The sequence below is a fragment of the Dicentrarchus labrax genome, unplaced genomic scaffold, assembly GCF_905237075.1.
Source record: "Dicentrarchus labrax unplaced genomic scaffold, dlabrax2021, whole genome shotgun sequence".
In the NCBI taxonomy this organism is placed as follows: Eukaryota; Metazoa; Chordata; class Actinopteri; family Moronidae; genus Dicentrarchus; species Dicentrarchus labrax.
Genome location: NW_026136702.1, coordinates 12,573,936 through 12,585,298, shown reverse-complemented (window position 1 = coordinate 12,585,298; position 11,363 = coordinate 12,573,936). Strand labels below are relative to the sequence as shown.

Below are 11,363 nucleotides of genomic sequence, written 5' to 3'. Positions count from 1 at the left end.
AGTTTTAACGAAATTCTCTATTTTCTGCCACTGTACCTGACTATCTCATTCTTTTATTTTTATCAATGATCATCCAGTATCCCCATAGGTTGCCACATATTGTGAAGAATATCCACTCATCAGATAGCTAATGGATGGTTGGGCTACTTACTGTGTATAATCCTTTAATTACATACTCAAAAGAGCTTGTGGCTACATGCACTATTTACTTCATCAGTCAACTTATGTAATGCAACTGCCTTACTTAGGCGGAAGAAAGATTGTAACAGATCCGATTGCATCCCCTTCCTATCCTGTGTCTTTTATCATTAAAGCCGTTGATTATCCGCATCACATTCTATAACACCATTCACTCCTTATCTCTTTATGTAGAGGACATTTTAGTGATTTTGATAAGGCAGCTGTTTAATTTCCTTATATTTCACACGTCTTTGCAGAAGTTAGCTCCCTGAGAATCAATCCTTATATAATCAACTGGACCAAATAAGCAACTATTTCCACTGAATTTGAAATGTTAAAACATTTTTAGACGGTTGTCCTGATAGCTTCCCTTCCTCAGAATCAGTATTACTGTATTAAATTAACCCCAATAAAATAAGAATAAACATGTAAATATCTTACTCATGTGAAAACTTTACTGCTGACCTTACAATATGCATATTACATTGTGCAATGTAGTACAAAACTGGCCAACAGAAACACTATGTCAATATATTAACTGACATCTCTGAAGCTGGAACAGTCTATTCACTCTTCAACAGCAGATTTTGATTCATTAGCAACTCAGCACTTCCCTCTACTGGCTGCTAATATACAGAATATTATTTCCCATGGCTACAATGCTGCTGAGCTACATGTTGCTTCATTCTTTATTTATGATGTATTTTGGAAAGAATCATATATTGTGTAACATTTTCATATAGTGTACTGTCCCTTTTCGGTTTTAAGTAAACCCAAGAATCCTAATGACTTGACCCCTTAATTTTTTTATGAAGCGCGATCAATTGGTCAAACTTAACACTCGTTCATTCAAATATCTGTGTATTTACTTGATGTATTACCATGAAATTGTGTACAGACATTCATGGTTCCCGGATGAAGTATCCTAATGACTGGTGATCCTCTGACCTTTAATCTAGCAGTAGCACCATTAGGCTCACATTTTTGGTTGAAATGTCTATGAACTATTATGTACATTTACAGGAATTTGGAACAGACATCCCCCTCGTAAGAACTGAAATAACTTTTGTGATCCCATAAATTATATCTAGGGGCATCTTCAGGTTAAAAATTAAATTTGTCAACAACACTTCGGTTTGGTTTCTGACCAAATTTGTATTCATTTTGGCAGCTATTCTTAGACTTGATCCCAAGAACAAAGGTCCATAAGAGTTTTTTTTTCATATTGTTAACTGTATCCTTTATATTTTGTCTAGTTTAAATCTTATTTAAATCAAGACTGAGAATGAGCATTTTAATCGAACTTTATCAGATGGCCTCTGAGCTTGAATTAATCTAATTGTTTGTCTATTAATAAACATTTTTTATTGTTGAAGCACTGTACTAGACTGTGTTATAATAGTTTGTACATTAATGTGTACATAGAATTGTAAAGAAATCATTTGGAAAATCTTTACATCAAGGTGTCATTTTGGCATGCTGGCAAGTACAGCCTCACAGATCTGCCAGCCATGGCTTCAAAGTAAAATATACCAACTTTTTTAAATTTACATACACATGTGATGACTAATATGGAGCTTAGTTTAGTAAATGCTCCTTTGATCATGTTGTATTTGCTGTATAAAAACGGTTACTATTTTAACAAACATAGTAATAACAATAAAATAAGCAGTTTATTGCAAAATTCAGTGCCTCAGAAACTATTTTCAGTCTTCTGACATTTGGATTGCTCTTAAAACAAAAGCCTACTGGCATATTTTTAATATATCATAGTTGTGTTCTAATTCATGTATTTTGCATACAACTGCATAGAGCAAGGTTAGAGTCCACTCACATTTGGTTCGCTCCTTTAACACAGGCTGAAGAGGAAGTAACATATTATAATGTTAAACATATGAGAAAAGCCTTAAAGCCAGGCAACTCTGCAGTCAAGAAATTAAGTGTAAGAAATGTCTGTAGATATACCGTTTCCAGTGATTTCAACAATCCAGTCAAGGTGTGTCACCTTATCACCATTCTGTGTTTCTACAATGTGTATTTCTACGTGCTATGTATGCTGATCTTTATACAAATAAAATTGAATTGATCTTGAAATGTTATATTTAGTGGAACCCAGTCTACAGTAAATGGTATTCAGACAGTACGCTTTAGCTGCATATCTATTTAAATACACAATTTAACCAATGTGAGGCAACTTCCCTACAGTAGGAGGAAGACCAATGCTGCGATAAGGAAAATTAGGAAGTAATTGGTCAGTTATGCAGCGCACTGGTGCGTGTTGTTTCCACTGCTCACTTACGAACATGGCTCTTCACCGCAGCATTCTTCTTATCCTCACTGGACTCACAGGTCAGTCACATAAATCATTTTATAATTGTGTGTATGTCTTATATAGCAGAAAAAGTACGGAAATGTGTGTTTGGTAGATTATTTCTCTGTGGTAACAATGCTTTTTGGCTATACATCTTATACCGTTGGAAAGCCTGTTTAGTTCCCTTGCCCTTCACCGTCAGGCCCGTTTGCGCTGGTGTCGGCAACAAGTGCACTGGAACCTGAACATGTGGAGGAACGTTATGTTCAGCGATGAGTCCAGATTCTGCCTATGGCAGTTGGATCGTAGGGTCAAAGTGTGGAGGAGACGCGGAGAACGCTATGCTGACTGCTGCACCGATAGAATAACATCTTTTGGTGGAGGCAGTGTGATGGTGTGGGGCGGCATCTCCCTCACTGGAAAAAACTGAGGCTGGTCATCATTGGAGGCAATCTCAATGCAGAGAGATATAGAGATGAGATTCTGCAACGAGTGGCAATCCCATATCTCCACAGTCTGGGACCGAACTCTATCCTCCAAGATGACAACGCTCGCCCCGACAGGGCGGGGTTTATCAGAGACTTCCACCAGAATGTGGGAGTGGAGAGGATGGAATGGCCTGCCAGCAGTCCTGACCTCAACCCCATTGAACACTTGTGGGATCAGCTTGGGCGTGCTGTTCGTGCCAGAGTGACCAACCCAACCACGTTGGTTGACTTGCGACAAATGCTGGTTGAAGAATGGGATGCCATCCCACAGCAGTGTGTGACCAGGCTGGTGACCAGCATGAGGAGGAGGTGCCAGGCTGTTGTGGCCGTGTATGGTTCTTCCACACGCTACTGAGGCTCCTGTTTGTGAAATTGTTAAATTGCCAATATGTCTTGTTTCTTCAAACTTCCATCATCCAATCCACCAAACACCAAACGAGTCAATGACAGAATAAGCTGTTTGGCATTGGCAGAGACGATTTGGCAAATTTTTCTAGGGCGCAACCCACATACTCAGCTCTGCTGCTCATCCCACAAGTGCATGTTCCTTACAAATGGGGCACCATTTGAAAGGGAACTAAACAGGCTTTCCAATGGTATAAGATTTATTGCCAAAAAGTATTGTTACCACAGAGAAATGATCAACCAAACACAAATTTCCTTACATATATATATATATATATATATATATATATATATATAACCGTTAGTCAAGTAATAACCTCTAGTTTTTATTTCATAGAGTTTGCAAACTATAATGAGCTCGTACATGAAACAACTAATGATAACATCTACAATATGCTCGTCAAGAAATAACATTGTGGGAGAATAAATCCATTAAGATTCTGTATTTGTATTGTTGCAGGAATTCACAGCATAACTACAGTCAGTGAAGTGTCAGTGAAGGCTGGAGATTCAATCACCATCCCATGTCTCTATGAGTCAAAATACATAAACCATGTGAAATTCTTGTGTAAAGGATATTATTGGACCTCCTGCTCGTATGCAGTTAAAACAAACAAACCAAGTTCAGGAAAGTTTTTAATCTCTGATGACAAAAGCCAAAGAATCTTCACTGTGACTATAAATGATCTGACGGATCAGGACACTGATTACTGGTGTGCTGTGGAGATTGATGGAGTGCCAGATGTCAGAGAGTACTTTCACCTGTCAGTCACCAGAGGTAAGAGAGACCTTAAAGCATCTTTATGCACATTTCAAATCCTCTGTGAAATTTTAACAATTTGATATAAAAACACCTCCTCAGGGTCACATTGTTTGCCATGGAGACTGACCCACAATATTCTATTGAACTTGTTTTCCCATAAGGTACGCCTAGGCTTTATGTGGACCATCAGGAGATTACAGGATTTAAGGGAGAAAAAATAACCATCAGTTGTTTCCATCGCAACTCTGGAGAAATGAAGTGGTGCAGGCTGGGTAGCTCCTGTATGACAGAGTCGTCTGGATCAATAGCTGAAACAAGAGTGACCATCACTTCAAAGGTTGATGGTTTCAATGTGACTATGAGTAACCTTACGACAGAGAACAGCGGCTGGTATTTGTGTGTCAGCGGAGACTTTCAGATGCCAGTGCATGTAACTGTTACTAAGCAACTTACCACCAGTAAGTACTAAATAATTGTGAATTATAAATATAGTATTTGTCAAGTAAAGTAATTTGTAAAAGTTTAGATTTAATATAGATCGGATATTTGGATTCATTATTGTAATATTACTGGTGTTCATTGGATAACTGTATATTCATACTCTGGCAAGTCGTTTAACCACATTATCACCCGCTCCTGAGTCTGAATCTCACTTTTGTTTTGCAGATAGAACACTAAACACAACTGAGGGTCAGCAGAGTGGGATAGGCAGCCTTGTTCTAGTTGACCTAAAGAGCCTCATCATCTCTTTGAGTTTGTTGAGCTTCACTGTTATGGTGACATTGGTAATCTGGTTTATGTTAAAAAGACACAGTAAGTCAATGCTGAAAATGGATTAATCCAATTCATGCCAAAAATTCAGGCTATTGTGCATAATTTCATATTGAGCATTTACAGTCAGTAAAATTACTTTTCACTGTTTCACTTTTAGAGCAAACCAAAGTAGGATCGTCAGCCAGAACAACAGTAAGATATGCTCAATCATTTCACAGCTCAAAGTAGGAGACTATGCTATTTAAGTAACACTGCAGTGAACTTAGAGAGTAAACATTTTAGAAACTACACTGTACGGTTCCTTTGTAGCTGAAGTAGCACTGCAGATGAGTGTCTAACAGTTATTTTGATAATGAATATTACCTTTGTGTATTTGTAATAGAATACAGTTAACATTCACAGATAGAAACTAAACTGAGCATATCGGAGTTAACAAATATGGTAATAGTTTTAATGAATGAACCAGTTATTGGTCATTGGTTCATACTAGTCATTCATTTTTTGTCCTCTGACATTTGGTTTTCTCCTTCGACACAGGCTGAAGAGGGTGTAACATACAGTACTGTTAAGAAAAACAGGAAACCTCAGGAAACCTCAGGACGGGTAAGGGATTGTATGAAAATTATTGGAGCTGAACTTTTATTTTATATATATATATTATATGTGTATTATTTAAAATATAGCCAAACTCAACTAAACTGTGTAATCAAATATTGTATTGATTTTTATTTCTAATATTTATATGGAGAGTTCATGCTTGTCATGTTGATTTAATCTAATCTAATTTATTTAAAAAAGTGTATAGCCTTTCTATAACTGATATTTGGTTTGCTCCTTCATCAGGCTGAAGAGGAGGTAACATACAGCAATGTTAAGCCTGTGAGAAAAACTTCAAGCAAGGTAATCTGTAACTTGTGTTACACAATAAAACTACACTAAGACACAAGTACAATGAAATAGACTTTTAAATTTCACCATACCCATAATAGAATAAAGCAAAAAGCAACAACAAAAGAAACAAAAATGTCAGACTGATCTCTGTTACTCTTCTCTCTTTCTGTGCACCCAGAGGTCAGATGCTGAGATAACGAGTGATGTGGACGTGCTGTACAGCTCTGTGGTTATTGTAGAACGTTAAACGGCACAAATGGAGGTCTGAAACCTGCCTCATACGTTTTCTCACATACATAGGGTCGTTTTTTCTCACACGTTTCTTTAGTCACTTTGGCAGCGTGGCTGTATGGATGGCAATGTCTGTCTGTCTCTCAGTCAGTAATTGGTTGTTCGTGGCCAGATGGCTGTCATTCCCATCTGCCTCAGTTGAGCTTTGTCTTTAGTGCTAGCTAATTAGCAAATGTTTGCATATTTACGTGCTAAACTGGGATGATGATGAACATGGCAAATATGCTAAACCTGCCAAACATCAGTATGTTAGCATTGTCACTGTGGACATTTTAGTAAGCTAATGTTAACAGGTTAGAGCATCCACACTGCCCGTCTGCGCACAGACTCCATTCATTTGTTACCAAGTCTTTTATTGTATTGTATTTATCAAAGGAAAACTCAGTGTAGAAAGATAGATTAGAAACGCTCTCTGTGTGTAAGCCATAGGCGTGAGAGCGGCAGTGGTTCAGAGAGGCAACAGTCACACAATGCTCACACCGGCAGTGTGGCCTGGCCATTAGTCTTGAGTCTGGAGTCTTTGAGCTTTCTTCCTAATTGTCATTTTTTCTTTTGTTTGCCAACAGGTTTAAGCAAAAGCAGAGGATGTAACCTATAGCACATTGGCTCAGCACCAGGAAAACCTGTAAATGTCACCCGTATCACAAAATCGAATCTGTCTGTCTGTCTGTTTGTCTGTCTGTCCATCACTTTTTTTAGACGATAGTGGGGTAATATTGTGTTATCTGTTAATGTTTGGTTTTGCAATAACTTCCTTCTGCTTTTTTCATTTTGTCGGGATCTTGGTTTAACTGTTGTATGTATTAAGCCTTACAATGGAAGTAATCCTGAAACATATTTTAGAGATGTGGAACTTATACTATATTTACTCTGTGTTTTAACTTATGTAATTTTCAAGATTTGAGTCCTAATAACTTAATTAATAAACTTAATAACTCTACATTGGGTCTTCTTGCATGTTTAGAAAATAAATCATTAATAAATCATTTTTTATTTTTTTATATATATATGTATATATATGTTATGTTTGGTTTTGTTGTATTAGTTTTGTAATTGTTCAGATTATGATTGTTGGTCATCGTTATTCATCTGATTGGCTTCCTTTTTTTAAATACAATAAAGAGATGTTTCAAAAATATATGATTGAATAAAGCTGAAAGAACAAACTTGCAGTGTATCGTGTCGTACGATGAGCAGGAAAACAGAGTTTCCTCTCCTCAAGTCAGAAACACAGGTTTTGAAATTAAGATTCTGTGGTTTTCAACAATGACACTGAAGTGCTGTTAAAAATCTAAATCATTTTATTTGACATTATACTTTTAAAGCAATGACAACCCTCTGAGCAGGAAAATGTAATTATTGGCATTAAAGAGGTATTGAAGGACTTTTAATAAATGAACACATTTCATTCCATATGCTTGGAGTGCTGGTCTTTTGTTCTAAACGTTTGTACTGTAGTTACCAGTAATGTAAACCTTAATCTTCGTGCACTGTAGCAGCATTGATATTTATATCATCAACCAATCGCTACTTTCTCACAGGAGGAAGAGAGATTTTAACAACTGCATATTTAGAAAAATCAGGAAGTAGAAAGTCAGTGTATTACTTCCTTGGTCCGTGTAGTTTGGTCTGACTCTGCTCACTCACCGACATGACTGTTTATCTGAGCTTTCTTCTCATCGTCACTGGACTAACAGGTCAGTCACAAAGGTCATTTGTGTATATGTGTCTAATGGTTATGGCAGATGATGTTAATGATGACAGTTGGTAATACCCTCCAGTTTTTATTTAATATATTTTGAAGACCGTAATGGCCTACAGTTAATAGCAGTTAATATGAACGTCTACAATATGCAGGTCATATGAATGAATAATATTGTAAATAAATCCAATAAAATGCCATTAAAGTGTTTGCATTGTTGCAGAAATTCACAGCATAACTACAGTCAGTGAAGTGTCAGTGAAGGCTGGAGATTCAATCACCATTACCAATGGGTCACCATTTGAAAGGGAATTAAACAGGCTTTCCAACAGTATAAGATTTATTGCCAAAAAGCATTGTCACCACAGAGAAATAATCTACCAAACACAAATTTCCTTACTTTTTTTGCTAAGTTTATATATATATATATATATATATATAGATACATTGTTGGAGAATAAATCCATTAAGATTATGTATTTGTATTGTTGCAGGAATTCACAACATAACTACAGTCAGTGAAGTGTCAGTGAAGGCTGGAGATTCAATCACCATCCCATGTCTCTATGAGTCAAAATACATAAACCATGTGAAATTCTTGTGTAAAGGATATACATGGACCTCCTGCTCGTATGCAGTTAAAACAAACCAACCAAGTTCAGGAAAGTTTTTAATCTCTGATGACAAAAGCCAAAGAATCTTCACTGTGACTATAAATGATCTGACGGATGAGGACACTGATTACTGGTGTGCTGTGGAGATTGATGAAGGGTCAGATGTCAGAGAGTACTTTCACCTGTCAGTCACCAGAGGTAAGAGAGACCTTAAAGCATCTTTATGCACATTTCCAATCCTCTGTGAAAATTTAACAATTTGATATAAAAACACCTCCTCAGGGTCACATTGTTTGCCATGGAGACTGACCCACAATATTCTATTGAACTTGTTTTCCCATAAGGTACGCCTAGGCTTTATGTGGACCATCAGGAGATTACAGGATTTAAGGGAGAAAAAATAACCATCAGTTGTTTCCATCGCAACTCTGGAGAAATGAAGTGGTGCAGGCTGGGTTGCTCCTGTATGACAGAGTCGTCTGGATCAATAGCTGAAACAAGAGTGACCATCACTTCAAAGGTTGATGGTTTCAATGTGACTATGAGTAACCTTACGACAGAGAACAGCGGCTGGTATTTGTGTGTCAGTGGAGACTTTCAGATGCCTGTGCATGTAACTGTTACTGAGAAACCTACCATTTGTAAGTATTAGAGGTAATTTAAATTCATAAATAAATACTTGTCAAGTACAACAATCTCTAAAAGTTTTGATTTGATACTATTAGCATAAATTATTGACATACTTCATGATAATCATATGGCTATTTTGATACACATCCACAGCAACAAGAAATGTAACCACCTTATCACCCATTCCTGAACATCACACCTCTGTCTTTACAGGCGGAGCACCGACAGCTCAGGGAGTACATACAATGTTAGTGGCCTTGCATTAACATACAGTATTTAGAGAACTGTGGCCATTTTGTCGTCCATCTCTACATGTGTTTGTACTGTAATATTTTCATAGGATTTTGGAAAACTGTAGTGTAGTGTATGACCATGACTTTAAACTATATCATAGGACCATTTGAACAATGTTCTGTCTTTGTTTTTATTTGCATTGTGTTCTGAAAATTTCATGCTACACTTATTCCAGCTTCATCATCCGTCTGAGCTTGCTGGTCTTCTTTGTAATGGTGACCTCATCCATCTGGTTTATGGTCAAAAGACACAGTAAGTATCGTATATGGTGAAGTGATACAGATAGATAGATAGATAGATAGATAGATAGATAGATAGATAGATAGATAGATAGATAGATAGATAGATAGATAGATAGATAGATAGATAGATAGATAGATAGATAGATAGATAGATAGATAGATAGATAGATAGATAGATAGATAGATAGATACTTTATTTATTTATTTATCCCGAGGGAAATTCAAGAAAAAAAGAGGAATGCTTCACGAATTTGCATGTCATCCTTTTGCGCAGGGGCCATGCTAATCCTCTCTGTATCAGCATGGCCCCTGTGCAAGGATGACACACAAATTTCTGAAGCATTCCTCTTTTTTTTCTTGAATTTCCCTATAAAAATTGGACTGAAATATTTAGTTTGAAAGGAGGATTATTGTGCATTACTGACAATGAGCATTCAGAGTCAGTAATGGGTGTTTTACTTTCTCTCTTTTAGAGCAGACCAAAGAATCATCAACCACATCAACGGTAAATTATGCTGATTAATTTATATATATATTTATATATTTATATATATATATATATCATTCAATATACTGTATCATAGAGAATGCTGCATCATGACATGATAGATAGATAGATAGATAGATGGTGGTAATGACACCATATAAGAAGAAAGTATATCATTGCCATTTATTTATGTTTACTACAGGACTAACATTATATTATACTTTTTTTGTTGTTAAGTAACCACAATCAGAACTCAACCTATAGTCTTGTAAAAATGGTCGTGTTGCTGGAATTTAACAAAACTGTCTGACCCTAAAATTCACACAGGCTGAAGAGGAAGTAAAATACACGAGAAAAACGTCAGGTGAGGTAACTTTTAACTTGAAACCATAATATGCAATACATAATATGCAATACACAGAAGCATGCTAAGACACGCATAAGTACATTTACATTTAAACTGTTTTTACTATCCACGCTGGTAATTATAATGAAACAAAATCAAAAACAGAAACTTTCATGTCTGTCTCTCTTTTCTTTACCCAGAGGTCGCATTCAGAGAGTGATGAGGAAGGAATACAGAGTTCTGTGGTTAAAGCAACAAAGTGTAAATATTAAGATACACAAACTCAGTCTGACACTTTCCACATGTTTTGTTGGTGGTCTCAGAAAGTCAAAATTTTGCATAATCTTTGCTTTGCATTGCATATCTTCTTTGTTCTACCTTCCTCATTTTCATTTTTCTCTTGTTCTCTAACAGGTTGAAAAGATTTTGTCTCAGCACCAAGTTTTTTTGTTGTTTCACCTTTTCCATGCATTTGTATCCACTTCAGCATTTATAAAGTAGTTGCAAAATATTATTGTCTTAGGCAAGTCTTTAAGTTTATCTGCAGTGTATGTATATTGAGTTAACGGTTCTCATTTATTAGGCATAAACTCACAATAATTTATTCCTAATTAATATTTTCAGGATGTAAACTAATGCAGCCTACACTATTCACAACTTTTTTTATGTAAATGCCGTTTTCATTCCTTTAAATGTTAATGCACATTTCTATTGCATGTTTAGAGAATAAGATGTCAAATGTAACTGAATAAAGATAAACAACTTAGTAGTGGAGTACAAAATCATTTTATTTGAATTTTAGCTTTGTGAAGCAGCAAGCATTTAGAATTTAAAGAGCAACACGTACCGTGGTATTATCAGTGCATTGTAGAGTTATAGAAATGTATATTATCTGCAGTGTTGGGAAATGCTATTTTGAAACTGTTCCCCGGTGAAGCTGAACGC

General features: G+C 36.2%; 2 protein-coding genes and 2 pseudogenes across 3 annotated transcripts; 3 read left to right on the top strand and 1 right to left on the bottom strand.

Annotated features, from left to right (window-relative positions):
- The first annotated feature begins 2,405 nt into the window (after positions 1 to 2,405).
- On the top strand, positions 2,406 to 7,516 carry LOC127350101 (uncharacterized). 2 transcript variants are annotated; one of them, XM_051376367.1, is made up of 9 exons: positions 2,406 to 2,529; positions 3,845 to 4,162; positions 4,309 to 4,605; positions 4,814 to 4,960; positions 5,079 to 5,113; positions 5,459 to 5,524; positions 5,765 to 5,821; positions 5,991 to 6,074; positions 6,670 to 7,516. In XM_051376367.1, exons 1-8 carry the CDS (start codon positions 2,439 to 2,441, stop codon positions 6,057 to 6,059), a joined length of 1,080 nt encoding a protein of 359 aa, XP_051232327.1. In that variant the 5' UTR covers positions 2,406 to 2,438; the 3' UTR covers positions 6,060 to 6,074; positions 6,670 to 7,516. The 2 variants fall into 2 exon arrangements, with proteins under 2 accessions (XP_051232327.1, XP_051232336.1); XM_051376376.1 differs by lacking the exon at positions 5,991 to 6,074.
- Positions 7,517 to 7,694: 178 nt separating this feature from the next.
- Positions 7,695 to 11,184, top strand: LOC127350122 (polymeric immunoglobulin receptor-like). Its single transcript, XM_051376397.1, has 9 exons — positions 7,695 to 7,800; positions 8,300 to 8,617; positions 8,764 to 9,060; positions 9,203 to 9,296; positions 9,519 to 9,595; positions 10,059 to 10,090; positions 10,400 to 10,436; positions 10,619 to 10,679; positions 10,833 to 11,184. The coding sequence occupies exons 1-8, from the start codon at positions 7,755 to 7,757 to the stop codon at positions 10,636 to 10,638; spliced, it is 921 nt and encodes a 306-aa protein (XP_051232357.1). The 5' UTR covers positions 7,695 to 7,754; the 3' UTR covers positions 10,639 to 10,679; positions 10,833 to 11,184.
- On the bottom strand, positions 9,813 to 9,886 carry LOC127352503 (uncharacterized; annotated as a pseudogene).
- LOC127352483 (uncharacterized) lies at positions 9,881 to 9,939 on the top strand (annotated as a pseudogene).
- Positions 11,185 to 11,363: the final 179 nt, after the last annotated feature.

Coding starts and splice junctions, on each gene's coding strand:
- LOC127350101 (XM_051376367.1), top strand. CDS start 2,439: ATGCAGCGCACTGGTGCGTGTTGTTTCCACTGCTCACTTACGAACATG. Junction 4,163..4,308: donor TCACCTGTCAGTCACCAGAG/GTAAGAGAGACC, acceptor TTTTCCCATAAG/GTACGCCTAGGCTTTATGTG. Junction 4,961..5,078: donor GTTTATGTTAAAAAGACACA/GTAAGTCAATGC, acceptor TTTCACTTTTAG/AGCAAACCAAAGTAGGATCG.
- LOC127350122 (XM_051376397.1), top strand. CDS start 7,755: ATGACTGTTTATCTGAGCTTTCTTCTCATCGTCACTGGACTAACAG. Junction 9,061..9,202: donor TACTGAGAAACCTACCATTT/GTAAGTATTAGA, acceptor ACACATCCACAG/CAACAAGAAATGTAACCACC. Junction 10,091..10,399: donor AATCATCAACCACATCAACG/GTAAATTATGCT, acceptor AAATTCACACAG/GCTGAAGAGGAAGTAAAATA.